This window comes from Moschus berezovskii, chromosome 18, assembly GCF_049115385.1.
Source record: "Moschus berezovskii isolate FMDL1 chromosome 18, NW_MosBer_1.0, whole genome shotgun sequence".
Lineage (NCBI taxonomy): Eukaryota > Metazoa > Chordata > Mammalia > Artiodactyla > Moschidae > Moschus > Moschus berezovskii.
In genome coordinates, this window is record NC_142477.1 from 67,676,201 (window position 1) to 67,689,316 (window position 13,116).

At 36.9% G+C, this 13,116-nt stretch overlaps 1 protein-coding gene across 7 annotated transcripts in view; it reads left to right on the plus strand.

Annotated features, from left to right (window-relative positions):
- The window catches only part of GTF2H2C (GTF2H2 family member C), a 35,024-nt gene that overhangs the window by 3,838 nt on the left and 18,070 nt on the right, over positions 1 to 13,116 (plus strand). For all 7 annotated transcript variants that reach the window (XM_055421902.2, XM_055421903.2, XM_055421904.2 and 4 more), the window contains 11 exons: positions 23 to 100; positions 419 to 455; positions 672 to 758; positions 1,435 to 1,485; positions 1,795 to 1,849; positions 7,495 to 7,600; positions 9,196 to 9,286; positions 9,454 to 9,541; positions 10,425 to 10,532; positions 11,024 to 11,087; positions 12,953 to 13,056. In XM_055421902.2, the coding sequence (XP_055277877.1) occupies positions 23 to 100; positions 419 to 455; positions 672 to 758; positions 1,435 to 1,485; positions 1,795 to 1,849; positions 7,495 to 7,600; positions 9,196 to 9,286; positions 9,454 to 9,541; positions 10,425 to 10,532; positions 11,024 to 11,087; positions 12,953 to 13,056 (869 nt within the window). The remainder of the gene's footprint in view (positions 1 to 22; positions 101 to 418; positions 456 to 671; positions 759 to 1,434; positions 1,486 to 1,794; positions 1,850 to 7,494; positions 7,601 to 9,195; positions 9,287 to 9,453; positions 9,542 to 10,424; positions 10,533 to 11,023; positions 11,088 to 12,952; positions 13,057 to 13,116) is intronic.

Below are 13,116 nucleotides of genomic sequence, written 5' to 3' on the forward strand. Positions count from 1 at the left end.
AACAATTAAATACTTCCTATAGGGAGATTCTTAAAGAAGATGAATCAGGATCACTTAAAGCTACAATTGAAGACATTCTCTTCAAAGCCAAGAGAAAAAGGTATGTAACCTTTGTGTGTGTAACAGAGGTAAGATTCCTGTAAGGGTTTTTGTCCACCTCTGCCCACTCCTTAGTACTTCATTTGAGCTGTTTCAGAGAACCTGACTGAAAGCCTTTTAAATAGGGGGATTAGACCCAGCAACCTAGTGTCTCATCAGGGAAATTAATCTTCAGCGTTTATCTCAAATGCACATAATTACATGCATCCCATAAGTTAATAATTTACTTCCCTAGAAAAGTGCACTTTAGTTGAAAAGTTGTAATGATCTTTCAGGTAGTATATGATATTTCCTTAAAACCTTTGCATAATTTTAACAGGGTATTTGAGCACCATGGACAAGTTCGACTTGGAATGGTATGTTATTCTTTTTCCCTTTACTGTTACAGAACTAGTTTGAGTTACACAAACATTCTGGCTCAAATAGAATAAACTTTTAAAAGGAATATATTAAAAATATACACGTAGAATATGTAAATGCTAAGTGCCGTTTTTACTTGTTGGTCAAAAATGTATTTGAAAATTGTTCTTATTTATGTGTTTTCTTTATTCGGGGGATTTTATTTTTGGTAGATGCGCCATCTATATGTGGTGGTAGATGGATCGAGAACAATGGAGGACCAAGATTTAAAGCCAAATAGACTGACATGTACTTTAAAGGTATACTAAAATTATTCTGATTTGTATGACATGTGAGGAAGGATGCTGAATTCCAGAAGAAATGTTTTTAAAGAATGCAGTCTTTTTTTTTTTTTGAGGTAATGCAAACTATAGCTAAGGAGAAGTGCTCTTCTGGATTACTTACCAAAATCGCTAATTATTTATGCTCTTAAATTCCACTCCATGTTAGGATCTTGCTTCATCAGTTATTCCTTTTCTTTATTGAATCTTTATTCTCCTTTGACTTACTTGAATTAATCTCCTCAGCTTATAAATACATTCAGGTTATTCCTAACTTATTCAAACCCATCTTCAGTTTTGCTCATTTTCCTGTTTGTCTGTTTTGGATCTTTTTCTTGTTTAGATGGTTTCTGTCTTACATGTGCAAATGGTTCCATCTTTTAAGGCTGAGTTTAAACCTGTCTTATTACTTATCATTTCAAATTCAATTTTATTTAATATTTTAATTTTTATATTTATTTAATATTTTAATTTTATACTTAATATTTTAAAATGCATTATTTTATTAATATTTTTGCTATTTAACATTTTTTAAAAATTTGTAACCTTAAAAATCATAAGAAACAATGTTTGATAAATAGATTTCACAAAATCTGTTCTCTGTGTTGCTATTTTGCTGTTACCTAGTTTCTTCTTTTTGTTTTCTTTAAAACAGTTGTTGGAATACTTCGTCGAGGAATATTTTGATCAAAATCCTATTAGTCAGGTATGTAGATAAGTGATATAATTCAGAATTAGCATCCTGACATTATGCCAAATATAATGTATTTTTTAAAACATTGAGCACATATTCCATCACTTATTAAGTGACTCTGACTATGTTATAAGTTACTGTGACACTTGTCAGTGGAAAGCAAGATAACTCTAGAAGTTAAACAGTATACAGTGAACTCAACTAAATTTATGTCAAAAGTTTTTCACATGTTACTTATTCCTTTTTAATTAGTCATTTATTTTAGTTACATGCATTCTTATCAAGAAGTAAGCTAATAATCATTTTTGTTTTTATTTTGAGATTGGAATAATTGTAACAAAGAGTAAAAGAGCTGAAAAACTGACTGAACTCTCAGGTATGCATAAAATTACCTTTTTCACACTCAAGGACTTTGCTTTATTTATCTAACCTTGTTACCCTGTTCATGAGGTTGCCTAATAAGCAAAATGAAACCTTCCTGTAGGCTCTGTAGATAAAACACTTTAAAAACCTATTAAACTCTCCATCTCTAAAATGACCTGTTTTGTTTTTTTTGGATTTTAGTTCCCTGACCAGGGATCAAACTTGTGCCCCTTGCAGTGGAAATGCAGTCTTAATCACTGGACCATCAGAGAAGTCCCTAAAATGAACTGTTTTAAATTGAGTTCTGCACAGTGATGAATAGTGTTACAATGAATGTAAATGTTTATTCAGTCGTGAAAGTATTAGGATAAAATTATTTTAACCATTAAGAGCCACTTAATCTTCTTTTAAAAATTATTTATTTGTGTATTTTTGGCTCTGCAGGGTCTTCATTGCTGTGCACAGGCTTTCTCTAGTTGTGGCGAGCAGAGGCTACTTTCGAGTTGCAGTGTGTGGGCTTCTCATTGCAGTGGCTTCTCTTGTTGTAGAACAAGGGCCCTCGGGCACGAGGACTTTAGTAGTTGTGGCACACAGGGCTTAGTTGCCTGAGGCATGTGGGACCTTTCCAGGCCAGGGATGGAACCCTTGTCCCCTGTCTGGCAAGCCAGACTCAACCACTGGACCCCCAGAGAAGTCCCTAAGTAAGATGTCTATCAAGTCTACATGACCCTCCTAGTATGTAGTCTCAGCACAAGCTCCAGAGAGGATTCTTATTGACCCTGATTAAGATCTGCCCATCCATGAGCAGTCAAGTGGCTAAGGGAATGAAGTATTTTGTTGGTAGGCCTGGATTACATGTCTCTGCTTGAAGTAGGGTAGAAGCAAGATAAGTTCCACCTGCACCATGTCATCTATACGGGATTATTATATAGTGAGGGAAGGATGGTTCCCCTAAGGAAAGGATGTAGGGCCAACCCTCCCGCATGTTCCCTCCCCCTAGGTTAATAATAGTATTCTGTGGGTGCCTAAGAGGTAATATGTACAGAGACAAAAAATCCTCTAGAGATTCTTATAGGCCTCTTGAGAATACCCTCTCTTCCCCTGAACAGAATCACTGCTATAAACCACACTGAGAGTAATGTAAATATGTTTTTTTCCTATACTCATAACACAATAGGAGATTAAAAACTCTTTTGTATGGTGTGGTAGAAAGAAAAGTGGATAGAGAGCCATACGATCAAAGTTTGACTACTGGTCCTGCCATTGGGTAGGCATATGTCTTTCAGCAAATCATTTAACTTGTTAGATTTGTTTCTCAGTTACAAAATGAAGGATTTGGACTTAGGTACTTTTCATTTCTAAAATTTATGATTCTATGAATAAGTACTTGCAGTGTATAGCTGACCGTTGAACAAGGTGAGCATTAGAAGTGCTGACCCTCTGTATAGTTGAAAACCTGCTTATAACTTTATAGTTGATCCTCTGTTTCCTTGGCTCCACATTTGAGAATTCAACCAACTGCACATCATGTAGTACTCTAGTATGTACTGAGTGAAAAAAATCTGCATAAGTAGACGTACATAGTTCAAACACTTACTGTTCAAGGGTCCACAGTATATTAACTGTGGCAAAAAGTTAATATTTTAAAACTCAAATAAATAAGAGTACTAAGAAGTCTCACGGAGAAGGCAATGGCAAGCCACTCCAGGACTCTTGCCTAGAAAATCGCATGGACAGAGGAGCCTGCTGGGCTGCAGTCCATGGGGTCGCTACTGGTCGGACATGACTGAGCAACTTCACTTTCACTTTTCACTTTCACTTTGGAGAAGGAAATGGCAACCCACTCCAGTGTTCTTGCCTGGAGAATCCCAGGGACGGCGGAGCCTGGTGGGCTGCCGTCTATGGGGTCGCACAGAGTCGGACATGACTGAAGTGACTCAGCAGCAGCAGCAGCAAGAAGTATCAAATGAAAGAATGGGCAAGAAAGACATAATTCATACAAGAATTAAAGGAATTAAACAACTGTTAAAAAAGAAAATTTAGACAAACTAGTATTCAAAATACTAGTTTTGAATCCAAGTCTGTGCCCCGACCAGTAAGGCTGAAGAAGCTGAAGTTGAAGACCTATAAGACCTTCTAGAACTAACACCCAAAAAAGATGTCCTTTTCATCATGGGGGACTGGAATGCAAAAGTAGGAAGTCAAGAAGCACCTGGAGTAACAGTCAAATATGGCCTTGCTAATAAGAGTTTTGCCAAGAGAACTCACTGGTTGTAGCAAACACCCTCTTTCAACAACACAAGAGAAGACTCTACACATGGACATCACCAGATGGCCAACACCAAAATCAAGTTGATTATATTCTTTTCAGGCAAAGATGAAGAAGCTCTATACAGTCAGCAAAAAACAAGACTGGGAGCTGACGGTGGCTCAGATCATGAACTCCTTATTGCCAAATTCAGACTTAAATTGAAGAAAGTAGGGAAAACCACTAGACCATTCAGGTATGACCTAAATCAAATCCCTTATGATTATGCAGTGGAAGTGAGAAACAGATTAAAGAGACTAGATCTGATAGAGTGCCTGATGAACTATGGATCGAGGTTCGTGACATTGTACAGGAGGCAGGGATCAAGACCATCCCCAAGAAAAAGAAATGCAAAAAAGCAAAATGGCTGTCTGAGGAGGACTTACAAATAGCTGTGAAAAGAAGAGAAGCAAAAGGCAAAGGAGAAAAGGAAAGATACACCCATTTGAATTCAGAGTTCCAAAGAATAGCAAGGAGAGGTAAGAAAGCCTTCCTTAGTGATCAGTGCAGACAAATAGAGGAAAATAATAGAGTGGGAAAGACTAGAGATCTCTTCAAGAAAATTAGAGATACCAGGGGAACATTTCATGCAAAGATGGGCTTGATAAAGGAAGAAATGGTATGGACCTAACAGAAGCAGAAGATACTAAGAAGAGGTGGCAAGAATACACAGAAGAACTGTACAAAAAACATCTTCACGACCCAGATAATCACGATGGTGTGATCACTCACCTAGGGCCAAACATCCTGGAATGCGAAGTCAAGTGGACATCACTACGAACAAAGCTAGTTAGTGGAGGTGGTAGAATTCCAGTTGAGCTATTTCAAGTCCTAAAAGATGACGCTGTGAAAGTGCTGTACTCAATATGCCAGCATATTTGGAAGACTCAGCAGTGGCCACAGGACTGGAAAAGGTCAGTCTTCATTCCAATCCCAAAGAAAGGCAATGCCAAAGAATGTTCACACTGCTGCACAGTTGCACTCACCTCACATGCTAGTCAAGTGATGCTCAAAATTCTCCAAGCCAGGCTTCACAGTATGTGAACCATGAACGTCCAGATGTTCAAGCTGAAGGCAGAGGAGCCAGAGATCAAATTACCAACATCCGTTGGATCATTGAAAAAGTAAGAGAGTTCCAGAAAAACATCTATTTCTGCTTTACTGACTATGCCAAAGCCTTTGACTGTGTGGATCACAATAAACTGTGGAAAATTCTAAAAGAGATGGGAATACCAGACCACCTAACCTGCCTCTTGTGAAATCTGTATACAGGTCAGGGAGCAACAGTTAGAACTGGACATGGAACAACAGACTGGTTTAAATAGGAAAAGGAGAATGTCAAGGCTGTATATTGTCACCCTGCTTATTTAACTTACATGCAGAGTACATCATGAGAAACGCTGGGCTGGATGAAGCATAAGCTCAAATCAAAAATGCTGAGAGAAATACCACTAACCTCAAATATGCAGACGTCACCACCCTTATGGCAGAAAGTGTTGATGAAAGTGAAAGAGGAGAGTGAAAAAGTTGGCTTAAAGCTCAACATTCAAAAAACTAAGATCATGGCATCTGGTACCATCACTTCATGGGAAATAGATGGGGAAACAGAGTCAGACTTTATTTTTGGGGCCTCCACAACCACTGCAGATGGTGATTGCAGTCATGAAATTAAAAGATGCTTACTCCTTGGAAGGAAAGTTATAACCAACCTAGATAGCATATTAAAAAGCAGAGACATTACTTTGCCAACAAAGGTCCGTCTAGTCAAGGCTATGGTTTTTCCCGTAGTCATGTATGGACGTGAGAGTTGGACTGTGAAGAAAGCTGATTGCCGAAGAATTGATGCTTTTGAGCTGTGGTGTTGGAGGAGACTCTTGAGAGTCCCTTGTACTGCAAGGGGATCCAACCAGTCCATTCTGAAAAGATCAGTCCTGGGTGTTCATTGGAAGGACTGATGCTAAAGCTGAAACTCCAATACTTTGGCCACCTCATGCGACGAGTTGACTCACTGGAAAAGACTCTGATGCTGGGAGGGATTGGGGGCAGGAGGAGATGGGGACGACAGAGAATGAGATGGCTGGATAGCATCACCAACGCGATGGACATGAGTTTGAATGAACTCCGGGAGCTGGTGATGGACAGGGACGCCTGGGGTGCTGTGATTCATGGGGTTGCAAAGAGTCAGACACGACTGAGCGACTGAACTGAATTAAACTGAACTGAAAGCTTGAGGCACAGCCAAAGGAAAGAAAAATGTTCCTTGGAGTATGCTTAGGAAATGTTATGAAAGAAGAAAAAGCGTCACTCTACAAATATTCTGTTTGCAACAGTATATATAATGGTGACAAGTTGAAACTAATTTAAATGTTCAGTGGTATGAAGGTAATTTGCTGTAGGATAAACTTGATATTTTCATAATCATTAATATGAAAACAGTGATGAAATAGGAAAGGTCTGAAGAATATCATATTTTATTGAATCTCAGATTTTGTTATTTGTAACATACCTTTATTTTATGAGCCTTCAAGAAGGAAACACTCTAGCAGTTAACCTTTGACCATGTCAAATGACTTGTGAATTGTTCATACCAGGTTCCTGGTGGTTTGACATGTCTGAATTTTTGGCGGTTTCTCTTCCCCTCATTTATATTGCTTAGCATGAACTAGACAATCTTCAGAAGTTATTTCAATAACAGCATAACACAGTTTTGTCTTTTTGTCGAAATCCTCCTTTCTTAGGTCTTATAAAGTAGTTGTTTTCTCCCCCTGAGGAAAAACATGGAATTGTAGGCATTCTTCCATCAATGAGTTTTTGCTTCCACTACTAACAGATTTGCGCCTTACTGTTCTGTTCCACGCCTTTGTACATAAAAATATAACCTTTTGTATGAACTTAAAAACACTTTAAATAGAAGTTAATATGAACAGCACAAAGAGTGCACGTGTTGCAGTTGCAGCGGCAGCATAGCAATAGCATTCACAGGAGCAGGCAGTGGCAGCTCTGTCAGTGGCTGCCAGTGACTGGAAGACACATCATGATTTCAGAGATGTTCAATGTGAACATATGTTAGTATTAAAAATGATGAAATAGGAAATATGAGGAGTAAAAAGTTTTGCCTTCTAGATTAATCTTATTAAAATGTGTTGCTGATAGACAAAAAGATTATTCTTATTTGGGTTTTTCAATATCAGTGAGACTTTATAACATTTCTGATAAAGGTGTATCTTGCTGGAAATGTAAATCAAAGGGATTCTGTTTAACATCATAACTACGTAAATTTGGGAGAAAGGTACATTTCCATACTGTATATATACATATTTATTAAAAGAGATTTTCCATTTATATTTTAGGAAACCCACGGAAACATATAACATCTTTGAAGAAAGCTGTAGATATGACTTGCCATGGAGAACCATCTCTTTATAACTCTTTAAGCATGGCTATGCAGACTCTAAAGTTAGTATTTTACACTTCTATTTACAATTTATTTCAATACTTTTTGAATGAGGTAAGCTGAAATGATAATGTTAATATGCATCTCCATAAACATAACTATAATGAAATTGTTATTAAGAGAAATATGTAACATTATTTATAGTGTATAATATGTTGGTTAATAGTTTTGATTTTACATTTTAGTTGCTGAGGTATATCCTTAAAGATTTTGGAAAATATAATTAAAGCTGTAGCAATATTACTAGTGCAAAAGAAATACCATGAAAACAGTTTTTATTGAAAATTGATTGTATGTGGAAGTTAATATGGTATAATAACTGAGTTTGTTGTATACTGGTTTTTATTATTTTGTAATACATCTGTAAATTAATAATAGCACTTTTCTAGCAGTTTTAACTATGTAGAATATAGCTACCTAAAAAAAAGTATTCAGTATAGTTAAAGTTTATATATTTTATCCTTAGATAGTCTATCCTGTGGAGAAGGAAATGGCAGCCCACTCCAGTGTTCTTGCCTGGAGAATCCCAAGGACGGGAGAGCCGTGAGGGCTGCCTTCTATGGGGTTGCACAGAGTCGGACACGACTGAAGTGACTTAGCAGCAGTCTATCCTGACTCAGATTTTTATACCTTTAAATAATAGATTTTTTTTTTTTTAGTTTTGAAGTAGTTGAGGAGGTAACACCCACAACGAAGGTAGATACAATAGCAATATCCACAGTGAAAACTGAGCCTAACAATGAAAATTAAAGCAGGAAAGCTATAAATCATTGATAACATTGCACCAAAACGCGTAGATATCTCTATTTAGTTTAGAGGAGAACAGTTTGTCATATCTTAAAATCCTGTAAGCCATCGTTTAACTAAATGGTGGTGGTGGTGGTGCTCAGTCACGTCCAACTCTGTGCAACTCTGTGGACTGCAGCCCACTAGGCTCCTCTATCCATGGAATAGTCCAGGCAAGAATACTGAGTGGGTTGTTATTTCCTACTCCAGGGGATCTTCCCAACCCAGGGATTGAACCCGTGTCTCTTGAATCTCCTGCTTGGCGGGTGAATTCTTTACCAATGTGCCACCTAAATGGTACACAGTCATTAATGTTTATGCATATTATGATCACCATGAGGTTAAATTCTAGTCTTTAAAAAAGAAGTATGTTACTATTTTCAGGCCACATATATGTACCTTAATGTTGATTCGTATGGTATTGTAATACTTTCCAATGTACACCTTAGACTTTGTATGATACAAACCTATTAGAATGTAAGGCTGCATGATGTCAGGAACCTCATTGATCTTGTTTATCACTTTATCCTTAGAACTTGAAAGAGTATTCAATAAATATTTATTGAATGAGTAAATGAATCAGTGAATTATTTTTATGTGTAGCTAATTAGAAAAACTGGTATTAAGGTTTTTAGAGTGTACTCACAGTTCATTCCTTTGTAATGTTGAAACAGATGGGGTTGTTCTGTAGTCAACCATCTGTGTAAACCATGTGTATTTATTTTTTGTATGTGTACTAGTCTAAAGTTTTTTTAAATTAATGTAATTTATTATACCTAATTGAAGTGTTTTTTTTTTTTTCTTTTTTTAGACACATGCCCGGACATACAAGTAGAGAAGTCCTAATCATCTTTAGCAGCCTCACAACCTGTGATCCCTCTAACATCTATGATTTAATCAAGGTAGAACCAATGATTTCTTCATAATCAAAACCAGTTACAGCTCTAAAAATTTATTACTGAAATTCTGAGTTTATTACTAATTTTCAGAACATTTTATTTATCAAAAATATTAATTATTCATTTTTTCTCTTCCCTCAAAACTCTCCATTTACTTGGATTTTACGAAGACCCTAAAGGCGGCTAAAATCAGAGTGTCTATTATTGGATTGTCTGCAGAGGTTCGAGTATGCACTGCGCTTGCTCGTGAAACTGGTGGTACGTATCTAGAATCTTCAATATTTACTCATAATCACTATGTAAAAAGTAACAATTTGTTAATTAGAATACTTTTATTGGTTTTTTTAAGCTGCTAAATTTAAATCCATTTGTGTCCCAAAGTCCAAAATGTGGGTTCAGTTCAGTTCAGTCGCTCAGTCATGTCAGACTCTTTGCGACCCCGTGAACCACAGCACACCAGGCCTCCCTGTCCATCACCAACTCCCGGAGTTCACTCAAACTCATGTCCATCGAGTCGGTGATGCCATCCAGCCATCTCATTCTCTGTTGTCCCCGTCTCCTCCCACCCCCAATCCCTCCCAGCATTAGAGTCTTTTCCAGTGAGTCAACTTGTCGCATGAGGTGGTCAGAGTATTGGAGTTTCAGCTTTAGCATCAGTCCCTCCAATGAACACCCAGGATTGATCTCCTCTAGAATGGACTGGTTGGATCTCCTTGCAGTCCAAGGGACTCTCAAGAGTCTTCTCCAGCACCACAGTTCAAAAGCATCAATTCTTCGGCAATCAGCTTTATTACATATACCACCAGTTCTATAACCTATCATCTCAAAATGCAAGAGATTTTTAGTAGTTATGTCAGTGTTTAGAGGAACCATTATAACTCCTGGAAAGCTAGAAATTTTACTATATGTAATACTTAGTGAAAATCTTGTTAATTGGCTTTAAAATTAGTTATTCTCAGAGAACTCAGTTTAGAGATGTTATTTAAATAAATTTTTTGAAAAATGGTAATTTAACATAAGCATTTGTTTTGAAAATGAACGTTTTTAGATGGTAAAACATTTACAGAATTATATTGAAATTACAGATCATTCTTATGTCTGGAAAGCTCATGTTCCTTTTCTTTTTTTCTTGTCTTGCTAGGCACGTACCATGTTATTTTAGATGAAAGCCATTACAAAGAATTGTTAACACATCATGTTAGTCCTCCTCCTGCAAGCTCAAATTCTGAATGCTCACTTATTCGCATGGGTAAATGTTTCTTTTGTGTTATTTAATTACATTAATGAAAAATATATATGAAAAGTAAACTACATAAGTTTGGAGATTCCAAAATTTTAAACATAGAAGTATGTTCTTATATAAAGTGAAAGTAGACTATGTAATGGACTCCTCTATTGTGTCAGAAAGTATTTAAAAATTACATTTTCTTTTTAAAATGTAGTATGTGTTATGTATTAAGTGTTGTTAAGTTAGAAAATATGCATATGAAACTTTAGAATCTGAGACCGTATGTATGGACATATGGTCCTCCACTTCCCCCGTTTTCTTCCACTGTTAATTTTTCTTCTAACCAGAAATTACTGTCAGTTTGACCATGCTCTAATAAATGTACAAAAGACAGGAAAGAGAACTTTTGCATAACTTTGTGAGCTTTTCTGGTAGGAACATTTTAGGTTTCTATTACTAGAATTTTTCTATTTCCTTGGGGGAAAAAAAGTAATATATTTTCTTTCATAAAGGATTTCCTCAGCATACCATTGCTTCTCTGTCTGACCAAGATGCAAAACCGTCTTTCAGCATGGCGTAAGTAAAAACCTTAAAACTGTTGATGATAATATTTTTACATTGTTAATTCCTTCTTGTAAGTTATGAATTAAAAAGACAGGCTTGAAACGTAATGACTTTTTGTAGACATTTACTTTCTATGTAGCTGTAAAAAGGAGAGAGAACTATGTATACTCCTGTATTATTACTAGCTAAAACAGCAAGGTAGAGAAAAGTCTGTAGTATGCTACCGATCATCTAACAAACTGGAAAATTCTTAAAGATATGGGAATACCAGATCACCTTACCTGCCTCCTGAGAAATATGTATTCAGGTCAAGAAGCAACAGTTGGAACTGGACAAGAAACAATGGATTGGTTCAAAATTGAAAAAGTATGTTAAGGCTGTATATTGTCATCCTGCTTATTTAACTTATATGCAGAGTACATCATGCGAAATGCTGGACTGGATGAAGCACAAACTGGAATCAAGATTGCTGGGAGAAATATCAACCACCTCGAATCATTAGCTGAGTGTTGATGTGTACATTCCTATCAGGAAACTCCTGGAGGCCAGAGAAAGAAGCACTGGAGTGGAGCAGCAGAACAATCCCTAGAGCTCACGTGGGCAGGGAATGGCTCATTCCCACCAGTCAGTGTGGAAAGGCCTCCTAATGTAACAAGCATTGAATGGAGTCCACAGTAATGAAACCGAATTTACCCTAGACTAGCAGCTGTTCTGGACAGCCAGTAAACTTAAAAGCAAGTTTTGTCATCAAACTATTTGCTTAAGTATATTTTGGAAAAAAAACACAACTTATTTAAATCAATACCAAAAAAAAAAATTCCATCACCAAAAGCAGAGCAAAATTCACAGTATCTGGCTGCCAATCAAAAATTACCAGTCATGCCTCATTGACTTAGAGAATGAACTCATGGTTTCCAGGGGAAAGGATGGGGAGAAGAAATAGGAAGTTTGGGATCAACGTGTACACACTGCTATATTTAAAATGGATAACCTACACGGAACTACTGTATATAGCACAGGGAAGTCTGCTCAGTGTTATGTGACAGCCTGGATGGGAGGGGAGTTTAGGGGAAAACGGATATATGTATAGGTATGGCTGAGTCTCTTGGCTGTCCAGTTGACTCTATTACAACATTGTTAATCAACTATGATATAAAATAAAAAGTTGAAAAAAAATTTACCAGTCATGCAAAGAAGTAGGAAGGTATGACCCATAACAAGAAGAAAAATCGTAGAATGGAAACATATCCAGAAATAACATAGTTGATAAACTAGTAGGCAAGGTGTTAAAATTATTATAAATGTATTTTATGTGCTCAGAAAAATTAAGGAGTACATGAATTTGATAAGAGATAGGGAGGATAGAATAAAGACCCCAATCAGATTTCTAGAGATGAATAATTTGGTGATTTAGGTGAAAAATACACTGGATTAGGATTAACGGCTTGAAGTGAAAGGAAGTGAAAGTCTCTCAGTCGTGTCTAACTCTTTGTGGCCCCATAGGCTATACAGTCCATGAAATTCTCCAGGCCAGCATACTGGAGTGGATAGTCTTTCCCTTCTCCAGGGGATCTTCCCAACCCAGGGATCGAACTCAGGGCCCCCGCATTTCAGGCAGATTCTTTACCAGCTGAGCCACAAAGATTAATGGCAGATTAGTCACTAAAGAAGAGGAGTGAATTCAAAGACATTAATAGAAGCTATTCAAAACAAAGCACAGGAAAAAAAAGACAAATGTGAACAGAGCATAAATGAGCTATAAAACAACTTAAAGGTTTTAAAATCACAGTGGCATCCCTTCTTTTGCTGCAACTGCTCACATCTTTATATTATCAGTTTTTAAAAGGTAATGTTCCTCTCCCCCCACCCACCAACAGGCATCTGGATAGCAGCACTGAGCCAGGACTTACATTAGGAGGCTATTTCTGCCCACAGTGTCGGGCAAAGTACTGTGAGCTTCCTGTTGAATGTAAAATATGTGGTAAGAAACCAACTGTTCATTTTCTAGTAAATTAATCTTGGATAACTTCTTACCTATATT